The sequence below is a fragment of the Sinohyriopsis cumingii genome, chromosome 4 (genome assembly GCF_028554795.1).
Source record: "Sinohyriopsis cumingii isolate HCF-2022 chromosome 4, ASM2855479v2, whole genome shotgun sequence".
NCBI lineage: Eukaryota > Metazoa > Mollusca > Bivalvia > Unionida > Unionidae > Sinohyriopsis > Sinohyriopsis cumingii.
The window spans coordinates 32387479-32406096 of NC_142964.1; the positions used below are offsets into that span (position 1 = coordinate 32387479).

At 33.5% G+C, this 18618-nt stretch overlaps 1 protein-coding gene across 1 annotated transcript; it reads right to left on the minus strand.

Moving 5' to 3' along the window:
- Nucleotides 1-2990: 2990 nt before the first annotated feature.
- On the minus strand, nucleotides 2991-16522 carry LOC149800893 (uncharacterized). The gene is made up of 2 exons (XM_089954955.1): nucleotides 16360-16522; nucleotides 2991-13841 (listed from the first exon to the last, which is right to left on the minus strand). Exon 2 carries the CDS (start codon nucleotides 13745-13747, stop codon nucleotides 12449-12451), a length of 1299 nt encoding a protein of 432 aa, XP_089811081.1. The 5' UTR covers nucleotides 13748-13841; nucleotides 16360-16522; the 3' UTR covers nucleotides 2991-12448.
- Nucleotides 16523-18618: the final 2096 nt, after the last annotated feature.

The following is an 18618-nucleotide window of genomic DNA, read 5'->3' on the forward strand; positions in this document are numbered from 1 at the left end:
TCTACTGCATTCAGTTTTATTTTTCCCCATGTTATTGTCAGCTGGAGACCGAAATTGACTATTCAGCAGAGGGATATTGTGAAGTTGTGTACTGAAGTAATTCATCAGATATGAAACAAATGAATAATAATGCTTAAGACAAATTGCAATTTAATATTTTTTTCAATATTTCAGTACTTTCTTAGCTTGTGCATGTCTGATTCATATTATTATTTCATACTCTTAACAGCTTTGTCCAAGATTGTGACTTCATGCAAGGGTAGAATGTAGTCTAAAAAATTGAATTAAAGCACTAAATGCTATTTAAAATGATCATGGTAGGGAAAAGATACACTGTAATTATTATTTCTATCATCATTCCTTATCTTCTAGACCATGTTAGTAAAATATTGTTCTTCTTCTTGTGTTTCGCTTTCCTTCAAGCATATCTTTTACATTCAAATACCGTCCATTCATTCAGAATGTCTCACAATGTGATCAGAACAAAAAAGACAAAAAGAATATAGACAACATTTGAATGTCAGCTATTTATGAAAGAAAGGGGAGTGAAAAAAGCATTTTGGTAATACTTTGTACTTTAACTGGTTCATGCATATGGTGAGGGACATAAGGAGTGAGCAAACGTCTTGATTTTTCTTTTTGTTAATTAGGAGCACAAATGAGAACACATTTGAAATTTGCACAGGAATCAGATGGTTTTCAAAAAGTGTCTTCTGTAAAATAAAATAAAAACAATTGCAATTATATTTAGGTCTTTGAAGATGCAGAAATATGGCAAAATTTGCAGTTTCAACGGGTATGCACCCTTTTACTTAGGAACTGGCAATTTACTTGCCATGATGAAGTGTGTAAAACTTCTTGGCCCCAAGTATAATAGTTGTATTATCACGTTAAAAAGATTCAGGACATGTGAGTAAAAACATGTACAAGGCAGCTAAACAATATGATCTCTTTAAGGGAATAAAAATCAAACAGTTGCTCAAGTCGCAGAAGCATCTAATCAAATATCTGCACATGCAAATAAAATGATTAACCTATTGTTTACATTGTTTATAATCTGTGCCACTGTGAGTGCCAGTCTTAATTTTCATTCAATTCAACTGAGGCCCTAGGCTATTTCCTGAACATTGGCCAATTTCATAACTTGGATCTGGCAGCTGCCTGGCCTTGTTTTGAACAAGTTTCAGTTTTGTGAACAAGTTTCAGTTTTGTGGGGTTCATTTCAGTTTAAAACAAGAATGCCTCAAAGGAACTGACACTCTACTCTCTGAAAAGAATTTTCAGAAATTCAAGATAGGAGCCAAGTGTTGAAAATGTTTGATATTTCTTTAACAATAAGATTTTTTAAATTATCCACTATGGCAGCCATACAGGAAGAAAGATCAACACCAATTTCTTTTTAGCACAAACTAGACATCAGTAGAATACAGCACTCAGATTAGCACTACTTTCATTCAGGACCTACTATATATCTTAGTAAATTATTGGGTGAAAATCCCATGTTAATATGATAATCAATTTAGAAATAGTAGCAATAACAAGATTTTCAAGATGGCTGCCATTGTGGCTACATTGGTTGTCAGATTGGCACCATTTTCATTAAGTACCAACATCATAAGACGTCTTCTAGTGAAAACCCCATGTCTATATGACTTTCTGCTCGAGAGGTGAAGCAATAACAAGATTTTAAAGATGGCTCCCATAATGGCAGTATTTGACATCAAATCTGCACGGTTTTCATTCAGGACCAACTAGACATCACAAGTAGTCTTTTAGTGGAAATCCCATGCCAATACAGCCATCCATTCAGAAGAAGTAGCAATAACATGATTTTCAAGATGGCCACATGTGATTTCCAAGCAGTACCAGTTACGACTAACAAAACTTTGGGATGAATGTGTGTATAAAGTATCATGGTAATCCTCAAAGTAATTTTGATAATAAGTGATAATAACTGTGCTACTAGATGGATACATGTTGGACGACTGACAGGAGACAATCCCACAATCCCTTATGGTCCATGACTAGTAAAGTTTATTAAACCTGGTACTAAGAATTTGTTCCAGTTTTCAGAATACAGTACAGTGGTTACAGTTTATAAGATATTTTTTTCCATTGAAATAAAGAAGCAAACTGTGGGAGCAGAAAAATGTTTTAGTTTCAGGAGGAAGCGGGTGCAATGCAGTTTTGGTATGGGAGAGGTTTAACTGCACATCTTTCTCATATTCTGAGACATATATTTCCTAAATAGGTGGAAGGAAAACTCAATATACAAGCTTCATATTATCAAACCCATCCTTGGAGAGACATCTCTCACATAAAACAAGAGATTAAATGGTACTGTGCCGATCACCATATAGGATACACATCTGACTCGTGTATGCCACCTGAAAGGTGAACTTTGACAAAACGCATAACCCTAATGGAACATATTCTTGTTAAATGTATCCACTTCCACCATATGAAAAAACAAGTCTTTTGATGAAAACTCGATTAAAAAACCCTATGATGCAATAAAACGAGAAATCTTGTAGGTTTTGATGAAATGCAGTTTACAAAACAAATTTTGGCCATATATTTTAAGAACTGTATATATTGCTATCATTATCTTTTATATACATTTTCAAGATAATTTTAACATCTTTACCTTTTTTCTTGCAGTACTTCATGTATGTTTAAGAATTTATCCTAAAGCTTTTTGTACATTTCTTTATGTTTACATTTTTAAAACATTACATGACAAGTTATAACATTATATAATCAATAATCTGTGTATTGTGAATGTGGTCTCTCAAGACAGGTGATCTCTCACAACAGTGGTCTTTCAAGACAGATTTTACTGGACTACACTTTAAAGCAAACTTGCAACATAAGAAAATTAAATACAAAAACTTCTGCAATAATCCATTCATAAATTTTAGAAACAAAATCCTCAAAATCATAGTCAGTTTAAGCAATGTCACTGAAATCAAAGTTAGAAATAACACATGTAATTGCACTATAATTTAATTAGCAAAGTGGGATAAAAACAATACAAAAATATTTTTTTTAAAATAAAAATACATGTATATATGTGTATGTATATAGCACATAAAAAGTGACTAAATAAAAATCGGTTACAATATAAAATATATCAAGAACTACATAACACTAATTCCTAAGCTTAAATTATTATGCCATCACTAGACCTTACAACTACATAACCACTACAGAAAATATGTATATTGATTAACCTTTCCATGAATAAACTCTAAAATATTTATCAAAGGAAAAGAAACACTGATAAATACCAAGATAAGGTAATACAGGCTGACTTAACAGTATTATAGTCATAGAGTTAAATACTAAGATAAAGCATTACAGAATGAGATGTAATGATGATACTTGTCTAGTTAAATAACAGGACAAAGGAATACAGACTGATTGAACAGTATACAATTTCTTCGAGTTAAATAACATGACAAAGCAATACAGACTGACTTAACACATTCTCAGCTATACAGACGGACTTAACACATTCTCTCAGAGCTGAATAACACAACAAAGCTATACAGACTGACTTAACACATTCTCTCAGAAATGAATAACACAACATAGCTATACAGACTGACTTAACAGTATAAATACTCGGAGGTAAATAGAAGGATAAAAAGCAATAAAGACTTAACAGTACAAATACTCACAGAGGTAAATACCAGGATAAAAAGCAATAAAGATGTAACAGTATAAATACTCACAGAGTTAAACAACAGGACAAAGCAATACAGGCTGGCTTAACTTTGAAAATACTCGTAGAGGTAAATACCAGGATAAAAAGCAATAAGGACTTAACAGAATGAATACTCATAGAGCTAAATACCAGGACAAAGCAATACAGGCTGGCTTAATAGTATAAATACTTGTAAAGTAAAAGTAATACCAGGATAAAGCAATACACATGGAATTAATGTGAATACTTGTAGAGCTGAATACCAGGACAAAGCAATTAATGCTGACTTAGGCAGTATGCATATTCTGAAATGTTCATCAAAAGCAAAGAAATACAGAGTTTAATAGCACTACAAAAATTACAGGCAGACTTAATGGTATGACAGTTAAATACCAGGACAAAAAAAATACATGCTGAATAGACATGTAGCATGATACAGAGTTAAATACTAAATACTAGGACAATGCAATACAAACTGTCTTAGCTGTATGATACTCATAGAGTTAAATACCTGGACAATGCAATACAAACTGTCTTAGCTGTATGATACTTGCAGAGTTAAATACCAGGACAAAACAATAAAGACTGTCTTTATTGTATGATACTCATAGAGTTAAATACCAGGACAAAGCAATACAGACTGTCTTAACTGTATGATACTCGTAGTGTTAAATACCAGGACAAACAGGACAATGCAATACAAACTGTCTTAACTGTATGATACTCGCAGAGTTAAATAACAGGGCAAAACAATACAGACTGTCTTAACTGTATGATACTTGCAGAGTTAAATACCAGGACAAAGCAATACAGACTGTCTTAATTGTATGATACTTGCAGAGTTAAATACCAGGACAAAGCAATACAGACTGTCTTAATTGTATGATACTCGCAGAGATAAATAACAGGACAAAGCAACTGTTGTTGTTGTTATAGGGTTTAACGCCATTTTCAGCACAAGATAGGCTATACATGGAGGCCAGTATTAATGATGGAGGAAGAACCCGGGAAAACCCCCGGAAAGAACCACTGACCTACGAGAAGCTACTGGCAAGCTTTCTCGCATATCCACACTGGCCGAGCCCGAGACTCGAACCCACACAGACAGAGGTGAGATGGCAGTAATCCGTGACGGATAGCGCTTTAGACCACTCGGCCACTCAGGGCCCTGACAAAGCAATACAGACTGTCTTAACTGTATGATACTCATAGTGTTAAATACTAGGACAAAGCAATACAGACTGTCTTAATTGTATGATACTCATAGAGTTAAATACCAGGACAAAGCAATACAGACTGTCTTAACTGTATGATACTAGCAGAGTTAAATACCAGGACAAACAGGACAATGCAATACAAACTGTCTTAACTGTATGATACTCGCAAAGTTAAATAACAGGGCAAAACAATACAGTCTTAACTGTATGATAATCAAAGAGTTAAATCTTAACTGTATAATACTCATAGAGTTAAATAATACCAGGACAAAATAATACAAACTGTCTTAATTGTACAATACTCACTGAGTTAAATACCAGAACAAATCAATACAAACTGTCTTATTTGTATAATACTCGTGGAGTTAAATACCAGCACAAATCAATACAAACTGTCTTAATTGTATGATATTCATTGGATTAAATACCAAGACATATTGATACAAATTGTCTTAACTGTATAATACTCTTGGAGTTAAATACCAGGACAAGGCAATACAAACTGTCTTAATTGTATAGTACTCATAGAGTTAAATAACAGGTAAGATCAATACAAACTGACTTAATTGTATAATACTCATAGAGTTAAATACCACGACAAAGCAATACAGACTGTCTTTACTGTATGATACTCATAGAGTTAAATACCAGGACAAAGCAATACAAACTGTCTTAACTGTATGATACTCATAGAGTTAAATACCAGGACAAAACAATGCAAACTGTCTTCGTTGTATAATACTCATAGAGTTAAATCTTAATTGTATAATACTCATAGAGTTAAATAATACCAGGACAAAAAAATACAAACTGTTTTAAAGGTATAATATTCATGGAGTTAAATACCAAGATAAATCAATATAAACTGTCTTAATCGTATAATACTCATGGAGTTAAATACCAGGACAAATCAATACAAATTGTCTTAATTGTATAATAATTGCAGAGTTAAAAACCAGGACAAGGCAATACAAACTGTCTTAATTGTATGATACTCAAAGAGCTAAATACCAAGACAAAGCAATATAGGCTGACTTTACAGTATAAATATTTTGAAATGTTCATCAAAGGAAAAGAAATACAAAGTTAAATAACAGTACAAAAACTATGGACAGACTTAATGGTATGACAGAGTTAAATACCAGGATAAATCAAGACTGGCTGACCTGATACTAGTATGATTCTCACTGAGTTAAATACCAGCAGAAAGCAATACAGACCAACTTGATGGTATGATACTTGTAGAGTAAAATACCAGGACAAAGCAATACAGACCAACTTGATGGTATGATACTCGTAGAGTTAAATACTAGGACAAAGCAATACAGACCAACTTGATAGTATGATACTTGCAGAGTAAAATACCAGGACAAAGCAATACAGACCAACTTGATGGTATGATACTCGTAGAGTAAAATACCAGGAGAAAGCAATACAGACCAACTTGATGGTATGATACTCGTAGAGTTAACTATCATGACAAAGCAATACAAACTGTCTAAACTGTATGATACTCGCAGAGTTAAATACCAGGACAAAGCAATTCAGACCAACTTGATGGTATGATACTCGTAGAGTTAAATATCATGACAAAGCAATACAGACCAACTTGATGGTATTATACTCATGGAGTAAAATACCAGGAGAAAGCAATACAGACCAACTTGATGGTATGATACTCGTAGAGTTAAATATCATGAAAAAGCAATACAGACCAACTTGATGGTATTATACTCATGGAGTAAAATACCAGGAGAAAGCAATACAGACCAACTTGATGGTATGATACTTGTAGAGTTAAATATCATGAAAAAGCAATACAGACCAACTTGATGGTATGATACTCATGGAGTAAAATACCAGGAGAAAGCAATACAGACCAACTTGATGGTATGATACTCGTAGAGTAAAATACCAGGAGAAAGCAATACAGACCAACTTGATGGTATGATACTCATAGTTAACTATCATGACAAAGCAATACAAAGTGTCTTAACTGTATGGTACTTGCAGAGTTAAATACCAGGGCAAAGCAATACAGACTATCTTAATTGTATGATACTCACAGAGTTAAATACCAGGACAAAGCAATACAGGCTGTCTTTATTGTATGATACTCATAGTGTTAAATACCAGGAAAAAGCAATACAGGCTGTCTTAACTGTATGATACTCATAGTTAAATACCAGGATAAAGCAATACAGGCTTAAATAACACGACAAAGCAATATACTCTTACTTCACAGCACGAATACTATGTTAGATACAAGGATAGCATTACAAGCTTAAATACCAGGATAAGCAATACAGGCTAACTGAACAGGATGATACTGATGAATTAAATACCAATATAAATCAATACCGGCTTAAATAACATGACAAAGTAATACACTGAATGAACAGTATGAATACTCATAGAGGTCAATACCAAGATAAAGCAATACAAACTGACTCAATGATACTCACAGAGTTAAATTCTATGAAAATGCAAAACAGGCTGACTTGATAATAGTATCAATATTCATAGCTGAATACCAAGATTAAGCAATACTAGTATAAATACCAAGACAAAGCAATACAGGTTTATATACAAGGTCCAAACAATACAGACTGACTTAATCATATGATATTCGTAGAGTTAAATACTAAATTAAGGCAATACAGGCCAACTTAATGGTATTAATGCTCATGAAGTTATATAATATGACAAAAGCAATACAAGTTGACTTAATAGGATAAATTCTCGCAAAGTTAAGTCGAACAAAGCAATACAGTATAACAGTATAAATACTCAGAGTTACATACTAGTTTTTTTTTCCAGATTAATACTGCATGACCTTTGGGAGTGATTATTAATCTGAGAAAATGAGTTCATATTTTCCCATACAAATGCAGTAACCTTTTTATTATATACTCATTTTCTTATTCTACCTAAGGCTTAATTATGAAACAATAATATAGAAACATATAAAATATACAGAAACAAAGTAACTGAATTTATACTGTATTCCAAAACAAATGCACAACAACAATGTTAATGCACTCTACATTAGTTTAAAAAAGAAATGCTATTTTGGTCTACTTAAAATTGAAATTTAAGTCATATTGTGAATGAATGCACATTGAAACAACTTTTCCAGTGGGTCAAGAATGGATAGATTTTAGTTTTTATGTAGATTCTACTCAATTCTGCTGGTTATGGACTGATCTATTAGCCACGTCAATTCCACAAGAAGTACATGTGATCTGAGCAGGAAGGGATGCATCTTGACTCAGCTGCATGTGTGTTTCTCTCCTGTCATTGAATGTTTGGAATAATAATGTGGAAAAACTATATACTCTTTCAATTTAAATTCTCCTGCCATTGAATGTTTGGAATCATAATGTGGAAAACTATGACTCTTTCAATTGAAATTATCAAAAAGACAATAAGGAGAATGTGACTGAAGTTGGAAATCTAGTCAAAATGAACAGTACAATTTCATGGTGTGTAATCAAGTTGTAGAACCCATGACATAACTCATGCAATTCGAATTTGCAGAACTAAGTATATTTTGAGGAAATTCAAGATCCAAAATTTGCCATTCTTATTACCAGCTAAAGACATGTTTATGCCTTGTCACTTGCATGCTCTTTGTAGGGACCCCAGCTATGTTTATGACCAGTATAGCATCAATTGCAAGCCTAAATAAAAAACAATGTATCAAAAATGTTAACATGGGAAATTGCAAAGCAGCTGGTGTGTGACAATCCATTCAGCCAGTGGGAAAAAGAATTCTTTGTCATCTTGGCTTATTGACTCTGAGATTCTTACGTTTCTGGCAAAAACTTTCAACTGCATTTTTTGTTCTCGAATTTAGAACTTTGACTTATAAAATGGTGTGTCTTCGATAGATATTTTATAGCATTTAGCCTCAATATTGTCTTCTATGCTATTTTTACATACCCCAGAGAGCACTAGTCATAGTCTGAACCATTCAATTTATGAAAGTTATGAATATTTCTCCTAAATAACTGTTTAGATGATCAGAATGGTATTTTCAATACATTGTTTGTCATGTTTGTTGAGACAAATTCTGAATATCATGTTCATTCGTTTGAAAGTTTCACTTGTGACAAAGTAAACCCATCCACATCGTTCACTTTATAATCTCTACTTTTAAATAGACAAAACAGATGTTTTAATTGATCCACGAACAAATCTAATAAACTAAAACCTAAAACTTCTACTACATATTTTTAGATGTATTATTAATATGTTCAATATCACAAAATACTGAATGATCCGGGGGCCCCTGAGTGGTCTAAAGTGCTCTCCGTTATGGATCACTGCTATATCACCTCTGTCTGTGTGGGTTCGAGTCTCGGATTTAGCTAATGTGGGTATGTGAGAAAGCTTGCCAGTAGCTTCTCGTGGGTCGGTGGTTCTTTCATGGGTTTTCCTGGTTTCTTCCTCCACCATTTATACTGGCCGCCATGTGAAGCCTATCATGTGCTGAAAAATGTTGTTAAACCATACAACAACAACAACAACTAAATGATCCTGACAATGTAAAGTTAACAGAGAAAAAAATGAGTACATAATAAAAAGCAACACAAGATTTAAATGTAGGATAATCATAGAGTTAAATACTAAGATAATGCAATGCAAGCTGACTTAACAGGATAAATCCTCACCATGTTAAATATTTGATAAAGGATATGGTGTGCAACAATACATAACCTTAGTTACTAAACATGTATTAACATGAATAAAAAGAATCAATTCCAATCCTGCAGTCCACAAAGGTCAGTCTTGGGAAAATTCTTTATTTACAGACATTCACCCTTTATGAGTTTTCTAAAGCTCTCTGCATTTATACATATACAAAAAACATGTACGTTGCTATAATTTAAAAACATGTCACATTGGGAGACTTTTGATTTCAGTCCATGCAGCAATTCTAAAACTACAATGAAATGAAATTCATGACATGTCTGTGATCAGACATGACAGGACAGATGGACATAAGGAATGCTAATGTACATGCCCCCTCTCAGATATGGAGGCTTTGACAGGACTTACTGGTATAAAGACAACTTTGATTCATCGCAAAATTAAAGTCCCTGAACATATTTTCTCAAAAACAGTCGAAAAGCTAATCACAACATATTCTAGGATAAAGTTTACTGTTTTATTTTTTGGATTTCAATTTACAGTGTTCTTTATAAGAACTGAGAATTTAACATTTGTGATCAAAAATAAATAATATCTATATGTTAGACTAGTGTCTTTCAAAAAAATAATTTTAACAGTTTTAATCAGGATTTCTGAAGCTACTTTTATTAACATGTACAGTATAAGAAGTGCCTTTGAAGACATTTTTCACTGTACTGATATACATGTACAGTAAAACCTGTTATGAGAGACATCACCTTCTGCCAACCAAAAGTGGTCTCTCAAGACAGGTGGTCTCTCATAAGAGGTGTGTGAAAAACAGACTGGTTTCCAGGATCAATAGCACTGTTGAAGAAGAAAAAATACCCATACTCACTGTACATGTATCATATCCTTTATTCATAAATCTTGTTAAATATTGCATGCATTCCTCTCAAAATAACTTTATATAATAAAAATATACATTTTCAAACAATGTGAATCAAATTTATATTTGAACATCACATGAATATGTTCTTTCTTCCAGTGTTAGAATTTTTCTTTTTTTCATTGGAGGTTCTGCCATTCTTTTTAGTGTTGATGTAATAATAACTAGATGTATTTCGGTTTTTATCAGGTTTTAGGGAAATGTGGAATAAATATATATTACTTACCAATGAATGAAACATACTTAACTCATCAAGAAACAATACATTTATTTTGAGATGAAGTTTAAATCATCAGCGTTAAAGCTCGATAAACAAAGGTTGTGACCATCTGCACGTGGGTAAACAGATGGTGGCTTGGTGAAACACTGTAACAAAAGAAATAATAAAAAAAAGAATCTGGAAATGATTCTCATTTACCAGTATTAAAGAAAAAGTGCTCATTCACCCCACCCCACCCCACCCCAGGCATTATGGATTAACTGGAAAGACAAACGATGTATTCAACCCTACAATGAAGACCTTTCAAAAGATTTCTCACTGGGACATTAGGACTACCTGCATAGTGTGGGTTTTCACAAAGATAAAGTACAAACCTCTAAACTGACTGCGCATGTCCATCATTACTACCTTTAATGAAAAAAATGGTTAATCTTACTGGCTATTCACATGACTTCGGCACTACAATGGCAGTTAGTGATATGTACTTAAGTCTGGTTTACTGCAGTTTACAATGGATACCATATGCTGGACTTGTAAATTTCACAAAACTGGTAGCTAGCCAATTTTTTTAAAAAATACCTTGTTAGAACAATCCTTACTATTTATGTGGTCATTGTTACAAAGGATCAATTGATGGTTAGTGGTGTTTATCTCGATACATGATAATTCATCTGTATAGTGTTATTTCATGTGCACTTTGTTTGCATACTACATGTATCCTGAGCTCTTGTATTTACAAATGATTAAGTCAAGGTCAGTGGTGACGATCTTTTTATTTTGCGATGCAGTCATTCATAGCAGTATCGAAATGCATAATTTGACAAGTCACTGCATTCGCTAGTCATGTTCAGCAGGTGGTCACTCACAACAGAGAGTTTATATAATAAAATCAATCCGTGCATTATGACTGTGGTCAGAAATGACAGGTGGTCACTCATAGCAGAGGTCGCTCATAACAGTTTTTATTGTACTAAATAAAAACATTCCTTTGAAGACTGGTTTCACTGCATTTATTAAAATATATACATTTGAGAACAAAGTTCATGAAGCATATTGAGATCATGAACTCCATGTGGCCTTTCACCGATTGAAAGCAAACAAAGTATATCTACATGCCTGAGGCAAATTAAATATGCAATGACATGCACAGAGTGAATATAAAATGTATATGTAGTCCTTGCAAGAGAAGCTTATTTGGATTTGTTCTTTTTTTCTTTTCTTTTGCTCACCTATATTGGGAATCTTAAAGTCCAAACCTGGACATTATACATTCATTTTTAAAATGTGACCTTTCTTGGTTTAAAAATAGTCCCTGTATTTATCCATGTACCCTCCAAATATTAGTTCACGTTGATGTGTCCAATTCTTAATGAATCTGGACAACTTTCAACACTGTGATGAAATTTCATTCCAAAACATGACATTGTGTTGTGCATTCAGACTTGAACTTAATCAAACTTAACTATGATGCCTCATCCATATGTCATGTTATTGGAACAAAGGTTGTTCCACTTAAGCACCTGGTACATTGAGAAAACCAATTTAAAACCAAAATAAATCTGCCACAGAATTCTAATTACTCTGACAATTAATGAAAAATAATTTTTAAAACTTTTAACTTACATTTATAGATGATTATCATATTTTAAAGTGCCTTCCCTGGCTGATGCATTTTTTAATGCACAAAAATGGTTAGACTTATCATTTAAACTGGAAATTCAAAGTGATGCTCTTCTTACAGCTAGACCCTGAGAACTTATTGCCATGGCAACTGCTTGGTCTATAAAGTCTGTATTCTGTGTTGAGGTATCAGACTCAACTGCTCGAGTCAGACCATCTAGAGGTCTGCTGATATGGTCTCCAGAATCTAACCTCTGTCGCACATTATCACTGAAATTTTGACTCCTTGAGAGCAACCGATTGTATGTCAACACTGTCTCAGAGAATTCAGAGATACGAGACCACATTTCTGAACTGAATGGAGCTTGATTCGTGGATCTGGCAGTCACTAGCCCCTGACTACGTATGGCTGCAGAAATACCCTGATCTTCCACAGCTGTCCTTTCTGCTGCCAACATGTTGGCTTCTGTGTCAGGAGAGAGTCCCATCTCCTCTAGTGTTTTATTTATGGCATTATCAACTATAGCTTTGGCTGTGAGTTGGTTCTGCCATAACTCGAGCAGGTCTATTTCTGCATGCCCTGCAGTATTGTGGAAATTTGGTGTACGAAGCTGAGGCATTTCTTGAGCACGTGTCTGAAGGTTGGAGCTAGACCCTGGCAATGATCTTTGATTTCTAACAGGTTGAAAAGACTGTCTTTGAAAACCATACAAAGATGATGATGATGATGAATCACTGCTACTAGTGGAGCTCTGAGAAAAAGAGCAATTTTCTACCACATCAATATTTGAATTGTCACAATAAGAAATGTGGCTAATATCATCATGATGGCTTCGAAAAGTTTCATTCTGAAGATGAATATTTTGTTCCTCATTAGAAGAACATACAGGGAAATCATTAGTATCACACTTACGGTTTTCAATAGTACTTTGTGCTGGGACTTTATTATGTGTAATTCTTTGGTACTTCATGAAGGAAAATGAACTTGGTGAAGGATTTGGGGCATCAAGACACTCTGATTTGATAAACTCCATTTTTCCAGGAAGTTCTTCAACAGATCTATCATCACCAGCTTCATTATTATGCTGAGTGGAGTAACATTTTTTAAATGGATCATTATATATCTCTAAGTTCCTCACAGGCTGAACTCCACTAGGAGAATAATTACATTCAGCTCTACCTTCTCTATCTTCATTTAATCTATAACTTGGTCCACAACCTTTGACTTGCCCTGCAAATTTAGCCTTCTTGAACTTGACTGATGCTTCAGTGCTTTGAACATCACATCTTCGCTTGAGAACTGTGACAGAAGCAGCAGGGACAGAACTTTCTGAGCTCGATGAACATGTAATTCCATCATACACAGCTTCTTCTTCCATTCCCTCAGCAGCCCTCATGACCTGACAAGAGATACATTCACTTTTCCCATCATATTAAGATCCATGGCTAGCGTACAACCTGTCATCAGCATCTTGATTTCATTGTCAAGCACTGAAATATAAATCAACCTTAGTTTAATTTAACCATAAACTAGTTAACTGTTTGATGGTTTCCTTTTAAAAGCATTATCTATTAAGATCACAGGAATACAATTAGTGTTCATGAATAATCAAGGGATATAACTAATATCAGGTTGAACCATTTACCTACATTTAAATTGCCTGCCTTGCAATATATACTTTGACTTGAAAGACCACTGGCTCTTACCATGTTACTAAATAGTTTATAACTAATAGTAATAATACAAAATATACTTGGAACAAAACAAAAGACACTGCCATAAGTATGGAAGGACTAAAATCAATCAAAGCCAAAAAGCAATTTTGATAGCATCTTGTTATGTGTAATTTTTCCATGATAATTCAAAGTTTAAAAATGTTAATCTTTGCAAGTCTGACTGAAAGTTTGTTATACTTCAAAATAAGAGCTTCATGAAAGTGATGAATTGTGAAAATTTGAAAATATTTAAAACAAGTCCCTTTAGGACTCAGTACAACTTACACTCATTTTATGATGATATCTAGCTTGTCCTTTTTCTATTGGGATGTTTTCAAAGTTGAAGTAAGCAATATGATACTAAAGGATTAACCTCCTAATTTATCAGAAAATTATTTGAACAGTATTGAAGTTATACTTAAATCAAGACAGCAAGGATACAAATATTGTAGCAAAAGCTGCTTTACAAATGCAAAACTTCGAAGCAAGATACATTCAGCGATTAGGGCCAAGTGATATGTGAGTCAACAAAAATCCATCAACCTGGACATTGACCTGGGGAAACTGGATAACCATTGTTCCTGCAGGGCAGGGTAATTTATTTTTTTAAAACATCCTTAGTTAAATCGACAATAAAAGGACTGAAAGATAGACAAAGATGAAGCTTATGAGTAAACATATTTGTATAATATTTTCGAGATCACTGGTACAACTTTTAATAAATGCAATTTTGCTTTCACACTTTCCCTTTTCTATTTCTAGTTCAATTTTAAATTTGTATCCTTTATCTAAATGCAAATTATGCTGGAACATCTGCCGACACCTTTCTCTTCCTACCATGCAATAGCATGTATCTACTATGAAAAATGAAAAAAGGTACATCACATCTGTTAAGCCAAGAACTCATACCTCTCAAAACATATATTACAGTCACATGTGAAGCAGCATAAGCAATAGGAAGATAAATGTAACGCAAGGTTTTCAACAGGATTTCAAAACATGATGTCAACTACCCATTCCTTGAAAAAAGTTGGATCCCAGCCCAAAACACAGGAGTACACATAACTTTTTTTTCCTTTGCAATTATTTCAGACAGCATGTGTATATTTTTGGGTCTCAATTGTTATGAAATATCTAGCATTACTGTAAGAGAATGAAAAACTGATGTAACTGAGAACTGTGATAATTCTGATTATTTGTGATATAATCAATAGAAGAGATCAAGACAAAGATTATTTTCTTTTCTATATTACTCTATTTAATAAGCCTAATTCCATTTCAAATCAATACATTTGTCAATACACTGGAAAAAGAAACAAACAACCATATTCCCTTCACTTTTTTATTTCATCTTTAAGCAACACAGCATAGCATACTACACTTTTTTCCTTAAACTTCACAGCAAGTTTAGGATCAGAATCCTCCAGTGCAGGACCTTCTTCCACGACATTCATCAATTTCATTACAGCTTCTTGTTTTAAACATCCAAGGCCCTTTATCTAGATACAGTTATGTCTGACATAAGAAACCTCTCTCACAAGCCACTGACATTATAGATGAAACCAGCAACATTTCAACTACAGCAGCAAAGAATGCAAAGTAGATAAAACACTGCTGTTTTCTCATCCTGCAGTCTTATTCCATGATTTTTTCTGCGAATCTTTCGGTTATTTCCAAACGGTGTGGAAGAATAAAAAATATTATGGCTTAAAATGTGATAAGTGTGATGAATGATGCTTAGGGGCCATCCATTCAATACGTATGCAAAAATCTGGCAAAGCTTGACCCCTCCCCTCGCGAAAATCCCACTTTTCTTTACCCATAACTACAGTTTGATACAACGCAGGAAAAAAAATGGCTTGATGAATAGAAAAATATCTCAGGAGTAAAACAAGCCATATAGTATGGTCGGGTGCCTTTAAAAACGGAAATAGCAGAAGGAAATTGAGAGTCATGGTTGGAACGAAGTATTCGAAGTTCCGTACATTCTCTCTTATATATTATGATAGAGAGGGTTCTATGTCAGAACGGGTCATGGGGGTAATCTGAGGTATTTTTGTCACTCTGTATGATTTTTTCCTTTAGATGATAGTTTTTTGTTGTTTTTTTTTTTGTTTTTTTTCTCAACATCAAGCTCGCGTCGAGCACCTGTGACAACTTGTTGGTCTATTTTGCAAGTAGTCTAACACTTTCACTTCATTTACATTTTCCTTCTTTCTTCACAAAGTTTTGCTGCATACACCAACTGCAATATGTGATATCTTTATTCATCAAATTAATAACAATTTCTTACCCATTTTCTTTTGAAAGATAAACAATAATTCTATAAAATGGTTCAGAATTTCTTGAGCCTGAATAATTCGACCGGAAGTTGAACAAATTGAACACGTCCTTTTAAAATCTCTCTCCGAATTAAAACTAGAATCTATTGTGCGGAACAATCGCAAGTGTGAAGAAACGCAGGGGGTGTTAAAGAAAAGTAAAAAGAAGAAAAAGTCATTTAGGAAAAAAAAGAAACCAGTACTCAATATACAAAAACGTTTAAAGGCATTATTTGAGATATAATTTTGAGATTTTCTAACTCATTTATTCTTTTGGTATCTTAATCATTCATTTAAATTCTGCTTGTACAGTTATACTCCTAACCATGAGGCTGATTTCAAACCGTTATTTTTATTATTTCTGTTAAAGAAAAGTGTAAACAATTAAATAAATTAATGCATTTCAGTAATCAAATAAATAAGAAAGCTACAAACAGTGAATAAATATAAATTAATAGTTTTGTCTAATTAATACTGCATAAATGCATATGTGGATGACTGAATGACTGAGTGAATTTATCCAAACGTTTCCACCAGCCCAAATCTTTCTAAGCTTTGCTATAGATAGTTCTTCTAATAACTTAAAAAATGTAATAATAAAAATTAAATACAGAGGAGACTCGTATATTTAAGTGAATGCAACAGTTTTAATAAGGATGATTATATACATGACTTTGTCACTGTTGAGATCTTTGATATTTTCAAATACTAGTATTGATTTGTGTAGTAACTGAATGCATAAATTCGATAATTATAATACCGGTGAAAATAAATGAATTGTAAATAAAAGTTAATTACCAACAATTATTTAACAAGCTGCTATGGTAACTAACATAGTTTTTTCATCTTGATAACATCTCAGCGTGCAGTCAGGTCTTTGTTAATTTCAACTGGACATAAATAGCGGAGAGTCTATGTATTTCTTGCTACTCAAGAAAATTCATGAAATATACAGAATAAACACCAAATCATCACAAGTAACTTTATATACTTAACAGAGAGACAGAGAGACATCACAAGAACTACATGTACAGGGGTGTAGTGCTGTAGGAATGCGTTCCCTCGCTTCTTTATTGCCTTCTCTCGCGTCTTTATTCAGCACTACACCAATGTGTATATACTTAACAGAGATATATGACAAGTAACTGTGCATACTTAAGAGAGAGAGAGAGAGTGAGAGAGAGATCACATGTAACCATGTACACGGAACAGACAGACATACATTACAAGTAATCATTTATACTTAACAGAAACAGAGAGAGATACATCACAAGCAAATGTACATGCTTAACATATATATATATATATATATATATATATATATATATATATATATATATATATATATATATATATATATATATATATATATATATATATATATATATATATATATATATATATATATATATATCACAAGTAATTGTATATACTTAACAGAGAGACATCACAAGTAACTGTACATGCTGAACAGAGAGATATCACAAGCAACCGTATATACTTAACAAACCTCTGTCTGCGTAGGTTCGAGTCTAGGATTCGGCCAATGTGGGTATGTGAGAAAGCTTGCCAGTAGCTTCTCGAGGGTCGATGGTTCTTTCCGGGGTATTCTCGGGTTCTTCCTCCACCATTAATACTGGCCGCCATGTATAGCCTATCGTGTGCTGAAAAATGGCGTTAATCCCTACAACAACAACAACAACAACAACAACATATACTTAACAAAGAGACAGAGATACATTACAGGTAACCGTGTGTATACAATGAGACAGAGATACATCACAAGTAACTGTATATACTTAACAGAGAGACATCACAAGTAACCGGATATACTTAACAAAGATACTGAGAGACATTACAAGTAACTGTATATGTAAGAGAGAGAGAGAGAGAGAGAGAGAGAGAGAGAGAGAGAGAGAGAGAGAGAGAAATCACAGGTAATCGTGTATACTTAAGGAAAAGAAATAAAAATAACCGTATATACTTAACAAAGAAAGAGACGGAGAGACATCACAAGTAATCGTGTATACTTACCAAAGAGACATCATAAGTAAACGTGTATACTTAACAGAGAGACATCAACGCAACCGTGTATACTTAACAGAGAGACAGAAAGGACATAAGAAGCAACCGTGTACACTCAGCAGAGAGACCGAGAAACATCACAGGTAACCATGTATACTTAACAGACAGACAGAGATACATCACTGGTAACCGCGTATACTTAACAA

Coding starts and splice junctions, on each gene's coding strand:
- LOC149800893 (XM_089954955.1), bottom strand. CDS start 13,747: ATGAGGGCTGCTGAGGGAATGGAAGAAGAAGCTGTGTATGATGGAATT.